General features: G+C 53.8%; 2 protein-coding genes across 2 annotated transcripts; both read right to left on the bottom strand.

Moving 5' to 3' along the window:
• Window positions 1-86: 86 nt before the first annotated feature.
• Window positions 87-2,206, bottom strand: MFSD5 (major facilitator superfamily domain containing 5; the record flags this gene model as incomplete). The annotated part of the gene is made up of 2 exons (XM_084256144.1): window positions 87-1,457; window positions 2,165-2,206. The coding sequence occupies 2 exons, from the start codon at window positions 2,204-2,206 to the stop codon at window positions 87-89; spliced, it is 1,413 nt and encodes a 470-aa protein (XP_084112270.1).
• Window positions 2,207-10,085: 7,879 nt separating this feature from the next.
• Window positions 10,086-10,532, bottom strand: LOC311185518 (uncharacterized protein; the record flags this gene model as incomplete). Its single annotated transcript, XM_084256143.1, has 1 exon — window positions 10,086-10,532. The coding sequence occupies one exon, from the start codon at window positions 10,530-10,532 to the stop codon at window positions 10,086-10,088; it is 447 nt and encodes a 148-aa protein (XP_084112269.1).
• Between the last annotated feature and the right edge of the window lie 8,401 nt (window positions 10,533-18,933).

Raw genomic sequence — 18,933 nt, 5'->3', positions numbered from 1 at the left:
GAGTTGCAAAGTCCGTCACAGAGAGATCTGTACAGCCCTGGAGAGGCAGGATTCAAGAGTCTGTCCCAGCCTCCTCTGGAACAGGGTTAGAGCTCAGGGGCGTAAGGTTCCCCGGTGGGTGAGGGCACCCGCAGCTCAGCGTCGTGCCTGACTACTGTGAAGAGCCCCACCACTGCCAGCAGAGCCATCACCATGACGGCAGAACAGATGCTGAACATGTTCCGAGTGCCCGTTTTGCGGTCACTGTCATGGAGCACAAGGAGGCCCAGGCAGGCCAACAGGTGCAGGGGCACCCGGAACCAGTTGAGCACACCAGCTTGCTCTGTCTCAGGGATCACCTTTCTCCGCAGGAAGCTCATGCTGGGAAAGTACAGCCCACAGGCCAGTTCGATAAGCAGGAAGGCGATGAAGGACTCCACCGGACTCTCCTGGCCTGGGCTGGTGGAGAAAGTCAACATGAAGAGGGAGAAGACGACGATGAGAACAGCAAGGGAGAGGAGGTGCATGGGCTGGAGGTGGTACCTCTTGGAGGTGGCGATGCGGTACAGGGAAGAGCCAAGCAAGCTGGCTGTCATGAAGCTGGAGAAGACGATGCCCAGTGGCGCCCCGTGTGGGTCCAGCACAGGTGTCCAAAGGAAGACAAAGATGAAGATGACACTCTCAAATAGGGCCTGTATGGTGCCAAGCAGCAGCACACGGCGGTCTGACAGGAGGCAGCGCAGGCCCCCAGCACAGGTCCTGGAGAAGGCACGCTGCCGATCGTAGTTCTCGCCCCAGTTGTGAAGGGCCAAGGCCCCAGTCAGAGCCAAAAGAGGGATGGCAGCCACAAAGGGGGCTACAGGCCCCAGTCCCATCCAGCAGGCTACGGCCTCGGCCACCACACCTGCCACGACAGCCAGCACATGGTTCCAGAAGGCAGCTCGGGCAAAGGTAGCTGGGATCCACTCAGCTGGGAAGTCATGCCGCTCCACGTGCTCGTGGATGTACCACGCCTCAAAGGCTGAGAAGAGCAGCGCTGTGGACAGCCCACCAAGTGCTCGGCCCACCAGCAGCACGAAGTAGTCCCGAGACAGTTTGGTTAAACAGCAGAGAGAGTAAGTGAGGGAGAAGAGGACACAAGACTTCTTGCGACCTAGCCAATCCACAAGTGAGGAGGACACTAGTCCGAACAGGACTGTGGAGGCAAGGCCACAGACATAGAGGATGGCAATTTGACCCTCCAGGAAGTGGTAATGCTGATAGAGTTTATAGAGGTAGGGGGCCTGCAACCAGTCAGCTGCCAAGGCCAGGAAGTAGACCTGATAGAAGTCCAGTTGAAAACGAAGAAAGGAGGGATTGCTGCATGCCCTTCCAGAGGGTTTAGCCTGGCATCGTGACAGCTCCAACCCCAGGCAGGCAGCCAGGAGGACCACAAAGGCTAAGTAGGCAGTCACCAGCATGGCGGGCCCCCGGACGACCTGGGGAGAGAAGGGGGATTCAGGGTAACAGCCATTGCTCCAGTAGCTCTGACAAGGGGCTGGCTATCTAAGCAGAAAGCAGCTCCATCCAAGCCCCCTGCCAACTGCATTTCCCCACCCCTCAATTCCACTCCCCCAGAGCTCAGACCGGAGGGACCAGTTGAGTGGGTGGGAGGAGTGACCCGTCAGAGCGGTCTCTTAGGACACAGTGGGGCTGGGAGGGGTAAGAGGAGAGGGGAGAACACTGAGCTTTCGCCCCACCCTTGCCTGCCATTGCAAAGAGGGAGTCCCTTCAAAAATCCCAGCCCCGCAAGCTTTACAGAGGTTTCTGCCCAATTCCACGGCCGCTTCTGCATACGTCTCTATATTACCTCCCATCCTCTCTGGGGAGATGGTTTTTGCCCTCCTCGTATCGGTGTAAGTCCCGGGCAGACCTCCCGCCCGCGCGGGCCTCTCCAGTGGTTTCACAGTCATGCGCGTGCACCTCGGATCCCCCCTCCTCCAGGTCAGAGCCCCTGCGCCCCCTAGCACCAGCCCAGAGCCCCGCGCCGCCACACCCTCCCGCGCCTCGCCCAGACCCCGTCTCACCTGCTGCCCCGGTCTGCGGGGACGCTCCGGACGCGTCCGGCTCCAGGCCGCCCGGCCGCCCTCCCCGCTCTACCTCCGGCTCCGGCTCGGGTTGCGGCAGCGGCGCGCCCGCCCCTCACAGCCTGCTTCCGGGAGCCGAGTAGGCCTGTGGCCGCCGCCATGATGGATCCGTCACGTGACGGGCGCCCCGCCCCTGCCCGCCCCCGCCCCGCCTTCTCTCCCCTCCTGGGCGTCGGGCGTCGGGCGGGCGAGCGGCGAGGGCCGCGGCGTTGCTGTCCCGCCTGGTGCGCTGCGCTCGCCTCACTCTTCTCCTTCGCCTCACTCTTCCGGGATCCCTAAGGGGCCACCCCGAAATAAAGATCCACTTTCCCTCTCTTCCTTCAGCGCCGCAGGTTCGAGGCACAGTTGTGCCCGGGAAAATGCCCCCAGGCCCACGAGCCCGGGGCTGGCGCTTCCCGGGAGCACCGCCACCCTAAGCCTGTCGGCCCCGACCTCCCTCCGCTCACTCTTAGTGACCCCCAGGCAGAAGCCAGCATGGCCCAGACACCTGAGGGAGGCGGTGTGGTGCAAAGGACTTGAACTCGGGTTCCCAGACAAATTAAGCTCAAATCCCACCGCAGTCACTTAGCTAGTCACTTAGTGACTTCCTCAGGGAAGTCACATAACTTCACAGTGTCCCAATTTCTTGGGGGAAAAAAAAAAAAAAAGGCTAAAGTTCAGCAGCTGGGTAGGGTTAAGAACTTCAGCCCTGGAAATAAACGCCCACCTTCTGCCACTTACCAGCAGTATTAACTTGAGGACTATTTTTTTTTAAAGATTTATTTATGCATACAAGAGCTGTGGTGCAGGCCAGATGGGGGATGAGAGAATTCACCAGAGACAGAGTGGGGAGAACAGGCAGATCTACTGAAATCCACTGCTGAGGGGAGCAGAGGGGGAATCAGGAGAGGTCTGCTGTGCCATGCCCTGGCTCCCTGGTGGAACTCTTGCTGCAGTAGTTGCAGATAGCTTCATAATGCTGCCTCTTAACCCCTTGTGCCACCAGGGAGGCCCCCTTGGGGACTTTTTTTTTAAAGATTTATTTATTTATGCATACAAGAGCTGGGGTACAGGCCAGATGTGCGGAGGGTGAGAGGATTCACCAGAGACAGAGTGGGGAACAGAACAGGCAGACTGACTGAAGTACACTGCTGAGGGGAACAGGGTGGAGACATGAGAGGTCTGCTGCACCATGTGGGTTGCTCCCTGGCCGGCCAGGGATCGAACTCGTGCTGCAGAGGCTGTGGATTGCTTCATAGTGCAGTGCTTAACCCCTTGCACCACCAGAGAGACCCTTGGGGACCTTTTTTAACCTCTCTCTAGCTTTATTATTTTTTCCTCAGACCCTTCAATAGTTCCTCATCTCACTAAGCGTAAATGCCAAGATCTTTCTAATGGCCTAACAACCCTCTGTACTCCGTTCCTCTGCTACTCCTGGGCTCTCTTCTCACATCCCCACAGGGCTTTTGCAAACTGTCCTCTGTAGGGCTCTGGTTCTCTCAGACAGCCACATGGTTCCCTCCCTTGTCCCCTCTAGTTCTCTGTTCAAATGTCACCTTATCAGAGAGACCTTGGCCATTCTGTTTAAAATAGCAACAACACTGCCCCCCTCATAGTAATCTACCTGCTTTTCTTCCAACTCTCTTCTGCTTTGCTGCATTTTCTCCATAGCACCATCTGGCACATTATATATTTTAATTATATTTATCATTTATTTGTTTATTTATACAAGAGCTGGGGTAGAGGTCAGAGGCACAGGAGGGTGAGAGAATTCACCAGAGACAGAGCAGGGAGCAGAACAGGTAGATGCACCAAAGACACTGCTGAGGGGAGCAGAGGGTGAGACAGGAGAGGTCTGCTGCACCTTGTGGGTATCTCCCCAGCCAGCCGGGAATCGAACCTGCACTGCAGGGGCTGCGGACACCTTCACATGGCGGTGCTCAGCCCCCTGCGCCACCGGGAGGCCCTTTACAGATCTTTATCTGTTTTGTTCACTTGTATACCTAAAATGGTTACCGATATTTAAAAAAAAAAAGATTTATTTATACAGGTACTGGGATACAGGCCAGAGGCGCGGGAGGGTGAGAGGATTCACCAGAGACAGAGTGGGGAACAGAACAGTCAGATGGACAGAAAACACTGCTGAAGGGAGCAGCGGGAGAGACAGGAGAGGTCTGCAGTGCCATGTGGGCATCTCCCTGGCTGGCCTGCCATCATAAATATTGGCACTGCAGAGACTGCAGGCAGCTTCACAGCACAGTGCTCAACTCGCTGTGCCACCGGGGATGCCCGGTTACTGATATTTTTTTAATTAAATAAATATTTGATGAATAAATTAATGAAGAAGTTCATCCATGTAAATTACTCTTAAACGTGCTGGACCATGTAAGCTGGTAACACTTAGCAAAGTTTTTTATGTACCCAAGCTCTATTTTAAGAAGACCAAGTTCATTGCTGTAAATGAATTATTTTACCGTCACAACAACCCATAAGGTAGGTACTATTGGGCCTCCCCGGTGGCGCAGCGGTTGAGCGCTGGGTTCCAAAGCTGCCCGCAGCCTCTGCGGCGCCGGTTCGATCCCCGGCTGCTCCCTGGCCACCGGAGGAGGGTCCCACATGGCACGCAGACTTCTCCTGCTGCCCGCTGCTCCCCTCAGCAGTGTACTTTGGTCCTTCTGCCTGCTCTGCTCCCCGCTCTGGCTCTGGTGAATTCTCTCACCCTCCCACACTTCTGACTGTACCCAGTGCATGTATAAACAAGCAAACAAACAAACAAATAAATTAAAAAAAAAAACATGCCTCTATAAAAAAAAAAAAGGTAGGTACTATTATTATCCTCCAGAGTTGGAAGGGTTAGGTAACATGCCTGCCCAGAGTCACACGGTAAGAGGTAGAGTCAGAACTGGAATCCAAATCCTTCCAATACCATGCTCACACGGTTTTAAATAAATTCAAATGAGTTCACCTACCTGCACAGGTAATGAGTAAATGTTGGTTTTCTTTATACTAAAGCTTGGTGTTTAAAGAGTAGTAGGGCCTGTGATTATAGCTCAAGAAATTCTTTCTTATAATAAAGGAAACAACTGAGCTTTATAGCCTACAAATTCCCAAGTTCTTTTATCCCTAACTGGCAGACTTCTAGAGAGGAGAAAAGGGTGGTGGTTCCCAAGCGTTTAACTAGAAACACCAAGACTCAAAAATCATGATTTCGGGCCTCCCTGGTGGCACAAGAGGTTAAGCACCGCACCGCACTTTGAAACAATCCACAGCCTCTGCAGCACAAGTTCGATTCCCCCGGCCGGCCAGGGAGAAACCCACATGGCGCAGCAGACCTCTCTTGTCTTACCCGCTGCTCCCCTCAGCAGCGTATTTCGTCAGTCTGCCTGTTCTGTTCCTCACTCTGTCTCTGGTGGATCCTCTCACCCCCTGCATCTCTGGCCTGTAACCCCAGCTCTTGTATGCATAAATAAATAAATCTTTTTTAAAAAATCATGATTTTTTCCAAGGCGATTCAGGAAGTAAGGGCATAAGGGACCTAAGTGCTCTCCACCTGAGTCCCAGACTGAAGCTGTTTGAACTTATGACACCCACTCTCTCAATTCGTGGTGTTCTTTTCTCCAGGCTGAAGGTTATCCTGAATGAAGGCAGGGAATGGAATAGGGTGACCTCACATTCCTTGCTTCCTGTTTTCCAGGATGGAGGCCAGTTTTCTCCCATGATTGAACTGTACTTTGTGCAGAAGCATCTGACAGAGACACTTAAAGTAAGATCCCATTATTTAGGATTATTTTTGTTTATTATCAGATCTATTCAAAATATGTTTACTCTTTAAGGGTCGCTGGTCTCCAAGAGTTGTGAAGCACAGTTGGGAGAGGTCCTAAATATGGGAAATTTGCCAATAGAGCAGAGGAAGGAATAATGGGCTGCCTGTGAACATGATCATTTCTAGGACACGCTTTCAGTTAGTGGCAGGGAGCACAGTCTGTGTGTGGGGAGCCACATTGGAAGTCCTGCCTTTCAGGACAGGTGGGGAAGTTGCTCTGGGAGTTACTAGGGAACAGGCTTAGCAGAAGAGCATCATATTATTTTTTAATATGAAAATGTCCAAACATTCACAAAGGTACAGAACATAGTTCTATAAAATCCTACATATTTAATTCAACAATATTGATTTCATCACTTTTTTCTTTCTATTACTTTCTTTTTGACCCTTTTCATTTTTCAAAATATTTAAAATTAAAGATGTCAGTTCAGCCGGGCGTGGTGGCGCGCGCCTGTAGTCCCAGCTACTCGGGAGGCAGAGGCAGGAGGATCGCTTGAGTCCAGGAGTTCTGGGCTGCAGTGCGCTATGCCGATCGGGTGTCCGCACTAAGTTCGGCATCAATATGGTGACCTCCCGGGAGCGGGGGACCACCAGGTTGCCTAAGGAGGGGTGAACCGGCCCAGGTCGGAAACGGAGCAGGTCAAAACTCCCGTGCTGATCAGTAGTGGGATCGCGCCTGTGAATAGCCACTGCACTCCAGCCTGGGCAACATAGCGAGACCCTGACTCGAAAAAAAAAAAAAAATAAATAAAGATGTCAGTTCATTCCAAACTTCATTATGTATCTCCAGGAAATAAGGACACCACCCCACTTTTTTTTTTTAAAGATTTATTTTTATTTATTTATACAAGCACTGGGTACAGTCAGAAGCGCAGAGGGTGAGACAATTCACCAGAGCCAGAGCGGGGAGCAGAGCAGGCAGAAGGACCAAAGTACACTGCTGAGGCGAGCAGCGGGCAGCAGGAGAGGTCTGCGCGCCATGTGGGACCCTCCTCCGGTGGCCGGGGAGCAGCCGGGGATTGAACCGGCGCCGCAGAGGCTGTGGGCAGCTTCGCAACCCAGCGCTCAACCGCTGCGCCACCGGGGAGGCCCCCCACTTTTTTTTTTACATATACACAAAGCCATTTTTATATCTAACAAAATCAATACTCTTTCCTTGACATCATAAATACTGGATCCATAATCAGATGTGTCCAACCGCCTAACAATGCCTTTTTATAGGTATGTCATTCAACCCAGAAACAAAGCAAAGTCCACATGTTCCATGTTGTAGTTTCTATGTCTCCTCTCACTTTATTTCCCCAGCCATTGACTTGTTGAAGAAACTGGATCAGATTTCCTGTGTCCCACATCTGGATGTGTCTTCTTACTTCCTTGTTATGTCCGCTGTTGTTATTCCTCTTAAATGGAAGGTTTGATCAGGATCCTATTCCGTTGTGTTTTTGTTCAACGAGCGTACTTCCAAAGAGGTGGGGAGTGGTTCCGGTTGCTTCACATCCATGGCGTGTGGTGTGCTCCTTTTAGTGAAGCTAAGATTCATCAGTGGAGTAACGTGGTGACAGGTTGATTCCTTCATTGTACAGTTCTCCATCAAACATCACCCGTGGTTTCATCCATCGATGATTCTTACATTAATCAATACTTTTTAAAAAGATTTTATTTATTTTTGCATCGAACTCAGGTGTAGGCCAGGGGTGCAGGGGATAGGGAGAGGATTCACCAGAGACAGGATTCACCTACCAGAGTGGGTAGCAGAAAAGGCAGATCTGCTGAAACACACTATAAATATTTTTTTCCACCCCTTAGTATTTTTGGCGACCCTAAAATATAATTTATATAGGACAGGCAGTATAAGTGCTTAATTCTTTTTCATTTTAATTGCTAATTTTCAGAATAGGAAGTTTGGAGAAGCATCATTTTTAAAAAGGTTTAGACTTACAGCTGAGCAGGGATGGATGGTCTGGACAGTGGTCTGGGAAGGAAGAGACTATTCTGGTGACCAGTCCTCACTCACTTCAGGCCATGAATATAGGTATGACAGACAGACACTGGGTGGCATCGTGTCTTGGCCCTTGGCATCAGTGAGATGAGCAAGACACAGGTCTAGTGTGCAGACAGCTGCAGGACCCAGGTAAGGAGGGGTTGAAGAGAAAGATTAAGAGAAAGGGAGGGAGATATCAGACTCAATATGGGGAGGCAGAGAGAAAAGAAATATAAAAACAGCTAGATACAGAAGATATGAAGAGAGACAAAGACAGGGAGAAATAGAAATGAAAAGATGAGAAAGAAATGCATTCAGAAGCAGAAAAGGACAGACAAGCAGAGAGATGAAGTGGCCTGAAAGAGCAAAGAAGTAAGTAGGCATGAAGACCCAGATTGAGACAGAGAAGGAGGAAAGAAAAAGACATACAGGTTAAGTAGATATTAAATTAGAAGGAGAGGGACCTTCTTGGTAGCCTAGGGATTAAGTTTCAGCGCTGTCACCCCCATGGCCCACCTGACGCTCCGCCCACTGTGGCCACTGGAGTTCCAGCCAGCCAGGGAGCTGACCCACATGGCACAGCAGACCTCTCCTGTCTCACCCACTGCTCCCCTCAGCAGTGTATTCCAGTAGCTCTGCCTGTTCCCCACTGTTCCCCACTCTGTCTCTGGTGAATCCTCTCACCCCAACCCCTACATCTCTGGCCTGTACCCCTGCTCTTCTACGCAAAAATAAATAAAATCTTTTTTTTTTTTTTAAAGAACAAATTAGAAGGGGAGATAAAAGGAGGAAGAAATATAAGGACAGTGAATAGCGAAAACATATAGAAATGCAAGTTAGATAAAGAGAATGTCCCGGGCCTCCCCTGGTGGCGTAGTGGTTGAGCGCTGGGCTGCAAAGCTGCCCACAGCCTCTGCAGTGCCGGTTCGATCCCTGGCCGCTGGCGAGGGTCCCACATGACAGACCTCTTCTGCCACACCCACTGCTCCCCTCAGCAGTGTATTTCATCACTCTACCTGTTCTGTTCCCCGCTCTGGCCCTGGTGAATTCTCTCACCCTCCCATGCTTCTGACTGTACCCAGTGCTTGTATGAATAAATAAATAAATGTTAAAAAAAAAAAGAATGTCTCAGTGATAGAAAGAAGGAAACAAATGAAAAGTGCTGGAGAAAGACAGAAGGGAAGGTCAGTTGAGACAGAAAGGAAACAACAAAGGGTCCGAGAGAAGAGGTTAAGGTGATTGAAACAGATTAGTGTCAGCAGAGCTTGAGAAATTCCGAGGGGAATTTAGGAGCCGTCAGCTTAGGAATCAGTCCTGGGCAGATCCTCAGGTCTTTCACTTTCTCTCAGTGGCTTCTCCAAACTCCCAGTCCCACCTTCAAATACGGGGACTTACAACTGGTTATGTGCGGATGGGTCATTAGGAGTCTGAGTCAAGTGTTCCAGCTTCTTTCACGCCCAGGCCAGATGAGCATGGATGTCACAGATAGGATTATTCCTGTGAGATTGAGGTCATGAGGCTGGGCCAGCACTCAGAGATCTGAGAGACAAGACATCCAGGCCAGGAGCATCAGGGTCCTAGATGCAAAAGACCATGAAGGTTGTCACCACACCCGAGGGGAGGGCACGGCAGGAGCCTTCAGCTTAGCCTCTGCTTCTGGTCCAAGAGTCTCTGACCTTCTTTGCCTGGCTCAGATGAGAAGTAAGGGGTTCAGAGACTCTTGGATGAATGAGGGATATGGGTGGGGGCCCAAGGAGCAAGAAGTTGCCCCTGGACAAAGGTGTTCCTTTGCCTCTCGAGGGAGAATCCATCTTACCCAGAACTGCAGAAAAGTGAGCCAAGAAAGGTCTTCAGTGGAGGCTGACTAGAAGGGAGAGACCAACTTGCTCACCTTTAGGAACCACAGAGGAGGCTCTGAGAAGAACACTTTCCATTCCAGAAGTTGCAGAAGAGGAGGTTCTGGAACCAGCAGGTGACTGCCCAGAAACTGACTTCAAAGCAGATCCCCACAGTCACTTCCAGGACTGAGGGGGGTGTCTTGAGGGGGGTGCTCTGAGCAGCCTGCTACCTCTACCTGCCTAAGTGAGGGGCTCAGCTGATCCTTCTCCTATTTCCTCTTAGAACTTCTGCCTCCTGCCTGAGGAAGAAGCTACCTGCATGCTCCAGGACTCTTACAGTCTCTCGGACAGCAGCTCTCCTAGACAATCAGACAGCGCCCCTGAGAGGTGCGTTGTCCCCTGAAGCAGCAGCGGCAACGGTCATTGGAAACTGAAGGCCCCCAGGAAGCCCCTGGACCACAGACACAGCTGTCACAGCAGCCTACGCAGGAGCTCAGACAGACGGCTCGACCCTTGGTATGAGGGAAAACGGGGCAAGGTGAGGGGCAGCAGGTTAGATGGGGGCCAGAGCACGGGATGCAGGAGACATGGGGACAAGTCAGGGGAGGACACGCAGGGCAGGGAGGGCAGGGGCAGGCACAGGGTGGGCCAGGGAGGCTGGGACAGGAGGGACAGGTCGTTGTGCACGAGGGATAGGCAGTGCAGGAGTGGCCAGGGCAGGGGCCGGCGCAGGCAAAGTGGGCACAGGCCGGACAAGAAGCAACTGGCAGGCCCTGAGCAGAGGGTGCAGGGGGACGCTGGTTCATGGCCCTTTTGTTCCGAGATCCCAAGCACAGACCCAGAGAGAAGTCCATTCAGCTGCAGGAATGGCCAGCTGGGAGTTGGGTGAAGGGAAGTTAGGCGTGGAGGATTGTGGGGGGCAGGGGTGGAGCAAGATTAAACTTAAGACACTGCTGAGCCTTGCTGAGCCTGTGGGGAGCTCAGACCTCCCCCTCCAGCCTTCCCCTTCCAGGCCTGCCCAGCAGAGCTTTCCTGTCACCTTACCCTCCACTGAAAACCCTCCCACTGCACCAGACCAGAGCACATTCTTCTAATGTGACAGGCGCTCTCATGCCTCCACTCAGCCCTTCGTTCACACGGGTGCCATCTGCTCCAGCTCCCATTCCCCTTTCTCTACCTGGGAGGCCTAGCAGCTCTCAAGTCCTCCCCTTTATTTAATCAAAAAGTATGTGTTGAACTCTAGACACCTGGCCCTACCTGGGTAAGGGACCGGACCCCACCTTTCTCCCTGCCCCCCAGCACTGATGGTCTGTTCAGGGCCCCCAGACAGTTCCCAGATGGGAGTTGGGGAAGCAGCAGTCGCAGAAGTGCTCTGAGCCTGAGCCAGGGAAATCTCTGGGCTGGCAGTGGAGGGAGAAGGCCTAGATTCTGGGAGTTTCCAGGCAGGGCAAGTCCCAGGTGTGGGTGTGGGGGGCTCCTGGCTGTCTCTGGGAGACTTTCAGCCTGGAAAATTGTTTCTTGAGGGTCTGTCATGCATCAGGCTATGCTTTGACAGCGAATAAGACAGATTCATTTCCTCTCTTATCGAGCTCCCATTAAAGTGAGGGATGGGGTGGGCAGGGAAAAAACAGGTAAACAAATACATTAGCATATCTAAGAGCATAAGTAGGGCTGGGGGGAAACAGTGATGTAAAAAAAAAAAGTGACTCAGGTGGGTCCATAGAAGGGGCAGCTAGACAGCCCCCCAAGAGTCAGGAGTGACTCCTTAAGGATTTGGGGGGAGACACAATTTACTGAGTCTTGACAGGCGAGAGGAGAGTCCCAGCCCAGGTGGCTGGGCTGTGGAGAAAGCGTAAGCTAAGATGGGGATAAGGAATGCTGGGGTTTGCAATCTAAAATTCAGTGATCAGAGCCTCCCTGGTGGCACAAGGGAGCACAGTGAAGCTGTCTGCAGCCTCTGCAACAGGGGTTCAAACCCAGGCCGGCCAGGGAGCTACCCACATGGCGCAGCAGACCTCTCCTGACTCGCCTGCTGCTCCCCTCAGCAGTGTATTTCAGTCAGTCTGCCTGTTCTGCTCCCCACTCTGTCTCTGGTGAATTTTCCCACCCTCTCCCCCACACCTCTGGCCTTTACCCCATTTCTTGTATGCATAAATAAATAAATCTTAAGACAACAACAAAAAATACAGTGATCAGGGAAAGAGCCATCGAGAAACTATATTTTAGCAAAGACCTGAAGGGAGATAATCTAGTGGAAGAACATTCCAGAGAAGGGGGACAGCAGGTACAAAGAAGAGAGCCCTAAGGGCACAGGTCAGAGAGCGAAGCAGAGGCCCCATCCCACAGGGTCTCAGGTCAAAGGGAAACCACTGAAAGTCTTAAGTGAGAAAGTATAGGGGGCTTCTGGGTCCCACCCCATCTCTAGTTAAAATGTTCTGCCTTCTGTGTGATTGGTATAACCATCTTGGACAACAATTTGACCTTATCTGAAAAATTTGAGATTGCTTGTAGATACACTTTGACTCTTAATTTTATAGCCTAGAAAAACTCTTGTGTGTCTGTACAGGACACCTGTACAAGCATGTTCTGAGCAGCATTATGATAGCCCACACTGAAAAACAACTCAAACATCTACCAACAGTAGAATTAAAAAAAAAAAAAAAAAGACTTGGGTACAGTCAGGCAACTGAATCCCACACAAAAGAAGAGCAAAAGCCAAGCTGTATCATGACATAAGAAATTGAACACAGGGGCCTTCCTGCTGGCACAAAGTGTTAAGTCTCAGCGCTATAAAGCTATGGGCAGCCACTGCAGCACGAGTTCGATCCCCGGCCAGGGAGCCAACCCACATGGCCCAGTAGACCTCTCTTGTCTTGTCTGCTGCTCCCCTTGGCAGTGTATTTCAGTCGGTCTGCCTGTCTGCTCCCCACTCTGTCTCTGGTGAATCCTCTCACCCCCTGCACCTCTGACCTGTACCCCAGCTCTTGTATGCAAAAATAAATTTTTTTTATTTAATGATTTATTTTATTTGAAATTTTTATTTATTTATTTATTTATTTAAAATTTATTTACTTTAAAAATTTATTTATTTATGCATACAAGAGCTAGAGTACAGGCCAGAGGTGCGGGGGGTGAGAGGATTCACTAGAGACAGAGTGGGGAACAGAACAGGTGGATGGACTGAAGTACACTGCTGAGGGGAGCAGCGGGCGAGACAGGAGAGGTCTGCTGCGCCATGTGTGTTGCTCCCTGGCCGGCCAGGGATTGATCTTGTGCTGCAGAGGCTGCAGACAGCCTCAGGGGTTGTGTCTTAACCACTTGCGCCACCAGGGAGGCCCCTATAAATAAATAAATCTTAAGAAAAAAAGAAATTGAACAGGTAAGCGAGGCACAAAAGAGAAAGCCAGTTTCACTCCAGTTATAGGAACTTCAAAAGGCAGCAAAATGAAGCAATATTGTTTAGGAATGCACGCATATGTGCTAAACCCTGAAGAAAAACAAGGAAATAATTATCACAAAAATCAAGATGGTGGTTACTTTTTTAGGGGATGGGGGAAGTAAGGGACCCATAGGAGTTTCTGGAGTGTAGAAAACACTCTTTCTTGATCTGGAGGGCCTTTAATTGGTATTCACTTTATTCCAGTTTATGCTGTACCCTGTACAGAAAGAGAAAATAAAACTACCAGTTCTTTTTCTGCTCCATGCAGCTTCCTTCAGATTGGATCCTTCAGGTTAGATACTTCCTAGTCCATCTACCTTGCTTTCCCAGCAGACCTCGAGGATTTCTATATTCCTGACACTTGTCAGTACCTAGCAAATAGCAGACGCTCAATAAATGTTTGCTGAATTCGATTGGATTAAATTTCCCAAGTTTCTCATCTCATGGAGAGGTTAAGAAAAGGTGGTCTGTGGCAATGAGAGCTCTGGACCACCAATCCATCTTAACTCTGGCCTTCTTGTGTGATATTGGGCAAGTTGTTTATACTCCCTGGTCTCAGCTCCCTCTTCTAGATATACCACCTCTCTGGACTGCACTGTGCATTAAGGGAGCAATATATATGCCTAGTGCAATGCCTGGCACATAGTAGGTGCTTAACAAAGGATAACTTTACATGTCCCTCCTCCAGGCCTACATCTTTTCTTTAAAGAAGTCTACTAGAAGGGGCAGCCAAACATCAAAGAATGTCCCAGAGAGTGAGCCCATATCCTCAGGGCCCCCTGGGGGCTGAGGCAGAGATGCAGTCTGGCCAAGAGCTGGCACACAAGAGGAGCAGACTGAAGTTGAATAGATCCCAGGCTGTCGGTGGGAGTTGGCAGGGGAGGCAGGACACCAGGGTTCTGGGAGTTTCCATCCAGGGGAAGTCCCAGGTGTGGGTGCAGGGTTGCCAGGCTGGCCCCACCCAGCACCCTGGCCCCAGGGGATGTGGGCACAGGGAGGAAAGTGGGTCAGAGCAGGGCTGGTACTTAACCCCACTGGTCCCATCCCTCTTTGCCAGCTCTGGAGGAGGCACAACTACAAAGAAGCCGGCTCTCTCCTCCAATCAATTCCTTTTCTTTGCAAAGGAAGAATCTTGGAAACTTGGTGTCTGGGCATGAGAAACTGGTAGCCCCCCAGTGGACAGAGGAGAGATAACCCCCTGGCCCCAGGATGGAGGTTCTGCAAAACAGACTGCTACACCCACCCACACAGTGATTGGCAGACACCAGGCGCACTCACCTCACACACACTCCAGGCAGACGAGGTGGAGGCAGACATGCTCCTGTTCCAGGGAGTGGGACAGGTCGGGGCTGGATCGAGAGCGGGAGGCGCATGATAGAACAGCTCAGAGGAGAAGACTTTTCTGTGTGGGGAGGCTCCAGCTGGGCAGATGCTGGAATCCCTCACCCTGGGGGATTTGCCACAAATGTGGGGCCCTGTTTTCTGTGTCTAATCTCGGGTCTAAGCCTCTTTGCAATCTGTGCCTCTGTTTCCCTTTCTGGACTTGGAGGAATGGGCGCAGTCCATCCAGGACAGGGTCACTAAGTGCCGCAGGGTCCTGCTTGAGCCACTAGGAAATGCTTACGACCCCTCCCTTACAGCTCACTGAAATCTAGGTGGGGAGCAGCAAAGAAGGGCCCCTCTTCTTTCTGGGGGAGCAGGATGACTGGGAGCCGGGACTCTAATTCCATAATCTCTCCCATACTTTTTTTTTTTTAATTTATTTATTTATGCATACAAGAACTGGGGTATAGGCCAGAGGTGGGGGGGGTGGGGGTGTTGAGAGGATTCACCAGAGATAGAGTGGAAACAGAACAGGCAGATTGACTGAAGTATACCGAGGGGAGCAGTGGGCAAGACAGGAGAGGTCTGCTGCGCCATATGGGTAGCTCCCTGGCCGGGGATCGAACTCATGTTGCAGAGGCTGCCTTTCCTGATCTCTTTGACTGGAGGGAAATCTCTTAGGATCCATTCCCATAGTACCCTTGCCTCTTCATACTGGTTCTGACTTTCAGCTTTGTGGATTACTTGGTTAACATCGGACTTGTCCAGCCAACTTTGAGTCTGCAAGTGCAGAGACCATACCAAAGTATTCTCAGGACCTGGCACAGTGCTTGGCATACAGTGGATACTTAATAAAGATTTGTTGAATTAATGAGTGGTGCATGTTCAGGGATGAAATTCCTAGAGTTGTTTAGGCTAGTTCTAAAATCCTGTGTTTCAAAATCAAGATGTTAAAAAAAAAAAATCAAGATCTTATTCTATGTGGGAATCTGGGCAGCACCGAAGCTGGCAAGGACCTTCCACACGCAAACTCATTCACCTAGAGAGCCAACAAACTGGCAAGCAGAAGAGGCCTGGTACAGGGGTAGAATTGAGCAAGCTCCTGGGGCAGGGCACCAGCCTTGGTACAAAGCAGGCCTAGGAAAAAAAGGGGGGAGAGGCGGGGAGGGAAGGAAAGGAGAAGACACGTGTTGTACAAAACATGTTTTCATCACGCTCTCCCTGGGTGCCCAGGTCTCCAAGCCCCGATGGCACTTCCATGCCTTAATGATGTCCTCGGGGGTTGTAACATAGCTTCCCCCACCTCCCGCAGACATCTGCCAGCCACCTCTGGGTGTGGCAAAGGACATTCCCCCCAGCACCAGACTGGGCATGGGAACATTACTTAGTTTCCTGACCCTGGTGGGGAGGGAGTGGGGTGAAAAATTAGGGGTGGGGCAAGATAGCAAAGTCAAGGTAAAGTCAGGGTCTGCTGGATCTTTTCCCTCTCCTCTGGATCTACCCTTTTGGTCTTTGTGATGAAAGGTCCTAGGGTCCCAAGATATAATTTCTCCAAGTCGCGCGGGTGATGGAGTGAAGCAACCACATACCCAACAAAGCCTGAAATAGGGATGACCAAAGAGAACGAGCACGTGAGGGGGTTCTGGCTACCTGTTTCCAAAGTGGGGTCCCTTCTGGGATACCAGGATAGAACACTGGTCCCAATACAAGAAGGAGAAAGGAACCTGAGCCCCAATTTGATGGCTTGTTTTGTTTGCTTACCACACTAGTGCGGTGAATAGACCCCAGTCTTTGGGTCTTGGGGAGGGGCAGGGTGGAGGCTGGAGGCAAGGCGATACCAAGAGGAGTGGCCGGCACTGGGCTGGCACTGGGCGGGTCTTCCTGGGCATCCCCCCATCCCCCCAGCTGCTGTCCTTGGCTGGGCACCCAGGATGCCACCAGAAGGGAGGAGTCACAGTTACCAAGACTGATGGAGAGACAAACACCCACCAGAGACAAAGACAGAAGCAGACAGACAGACCAAGACAAAGGAGGAGGGAAAAGACAGATGGAATTCTTGTTCTTTCCCGTCCACCCCGAGTGTTTTGTCGCCCCCCACCCTTTTTAGTCCCTCTTTGCTACCCCGGCTGCACAGTCTCAGAGATCCAGCTCTTGGGGACCATCCCCTGAGGCCCTCTAAGAAGCAAAATGGGAAGGAGATACCCAGCAGGGAGAGCATTATGGGCGTAATGCCTGGTTCTCTGTCAGGATGCCCTGCCAGGGGCCAGGGAGGGCCTCGCCCGGTTCATGAGGACAGGAGACTCATTCACTGTAAACCAAGTACAGATGTGCTGGAAGGGGGAGGGGAGAATTAGGGTCACATTCACTAACCGCAGCTGGGCCCGCCCTCCTTCCACCAGCCACCACCAGGGCAGGAGGGGTTAATTTGGCAGCCTCCTGGCAGAATCCCTGCCACACAGGCGGGGCGCCATCCCACCCCAGCCTGGACGCCTGGTTCCAACTCTCTGACACCAGCTCCTCCCACACACTGCCGAGAGCTGCTCCCAGGGTAACCAGGCAAAGTCAACACCAGCCAGGCCACCTGGGGACGGGACCCTGGAGTACCTATTCCCAGCTCTTTCCACCCTGGAGTGAAAGGGAGGGCCTTGTCTGCACCCCCAATGACGTCTCCTGTTCTCCTGGGATCGTCACAGCATGCCCCTTCCCCCCCCCCCGCCCCCCATCTGACTCTGGCTCCCAAAAGTGGCCTTTCCCTGGAGGGAGGACATCTGGCCCCCCGGGTAGCAGCGAGGACAGAGCAAAGTAATTCCAGCACGGAAAATGTGACGTGACCAGGAGTCCGTGTCCCCAGTGCTGGTCACCCCGGGATTGTTGCTGGGGAAGGTCCTCAGGGTGCATCTCTCCGGTGGAGCCCAGCCCCTAAGACGGCTCCCTCTCTTTTCTCACTCCCACCCCTAATCCCAGCGGGTGTGTTTGGGGTCCGTGTCAAGAGCCGGGACGTCAGGATCTTTCTTCCCCTCTATGTGTCACCAGCAGGACCGAGACGGAGGAGACTGACGCCCCGAGCTGCCCATCGCGGCCCGAGAGCTCGCGGCGATCGAGGCGAAGTCAGAGGCCGCCCCCGCCCGCGCCGCCCCTGCCCGGCACACGTGCACGCGCCCCGGGAATCGGCAGGCTCGGGGCGCACCCACCGCATCCCCCGGCGGGCGCAGGCGGCCGCGCACCCCGGGCCGGGCAGGCCCCCCGCGCCCAGCCCCGGCTCCGCCCACTCGCGGCCGCGGGGCCGCCAGGTCTCCTCCCCCGTCGCTCCCCTCCCAGGGCCAAGCCTAAAGGTGGGGACGGCGTCGGCAGCCAGGGGGGCCGGGGCGCCCTAAGTCCTGGCGCCTATTCGAGGCAGAGGGAGAGGAAGGGGGGTCGTCCAGGCCGCAGCAGCCCCCCACGGCCCGCGCTGGCCTGACCCGTCTGCGCCCGGGCCGGAGGGTCCCCCGGGCGGGCGGGGGGCCGCGGGCACCCCCTGGCCCGCAGGTGACGGCTCCGCCAGTGCAGAGACAGGGACGCCCGCTCGGCAGAGCCCGCCCGGCGCCCCCACTCGCGGGAGGCCGGGGTTCGGGCCGCTGCGCCTCCCCTGCGGGGCGGCCGGACTGGCCCCGCGGGCCCCGCCGGGCCCGAGAACCCGCCCGGCCCCCCAGATGGCAGAGGGCGCGCGCCGAGAGCGAGCGCGGCCAGGCCCGGGACGCGGACCCGCCGCCAGCCCGGCCCGGCCTCCGGGGCCCGAGCCGCGGAAACACAACACGGGGGAGGGGCCGAGACCCAGGCGTCCGGGGCGCCCCGCCCCGCCCCCGCCCCCCGCCCCGGGGCACCGCGGAGGGAGCCGGGCAGGGGCAGGCGGCAGGGAGGGAGGAGCGAGGGCGGGCGGGGGGAGGGAGCGGGCTGGGAGGGAGATGGGGGGGTGGGGAGGGAGAAAAAGAAAGAAAATATTTTCCGTGTCCCCGCCTGCAGAGTCAGTGTGCGGTTTGGGAGAAAATGTGTCGGATATTTTGGGGCGGTCACGTGGGCGGGCGGGCTCCGAGAGGCCCCGGGACGGTCCCAGCCTAGAGCCCGCGCCCCCCCAGAGCCCCCCATTGCCGCGAGCCCCCGACGCCGCGACGCCTCATCCCCGCGACCGCCCGACGCCGGGACCTCGGGGCGCGCGGCCGCCCCCCCTCAGGTGAGTCGGGCGGGACGAGCCCCGCCGCCGCCCGCGAGCGCGTCCCGGGAGGTGGGCCGGGCGCGGGGCTGCAGGGGCTCCCGCCGTCGGGGGTCGGTTCTGACGCGAGAAGGGAAGGTTTGCGCCAGGCCGGGGCTGGGCCGGGCTGTCGCCTCCCTCTTCTGGCTGCGCTGAGTCGCGGGGGGGCTGGGGGTCTTCTGTCAGGGGCGCCCTTCCTACCCCGGAGCCGGGCGGGAGG

This window comes from Talpa europaea, assembly GCF_964194135.1.
Source record: "Talpa europaea genome assembly, chromosome: 15".
NCBI classification, from domain to species: Eukaryota; Metazoa; Chordata; class Mammalia; order Eulipotyphla; family Talpidae; genus Talpa; species Talpa europaea.
Note: the sequence above shows the minus strand (reverse complement) of the source record. Positions and strands in the feature narration are given on the sequence as shown.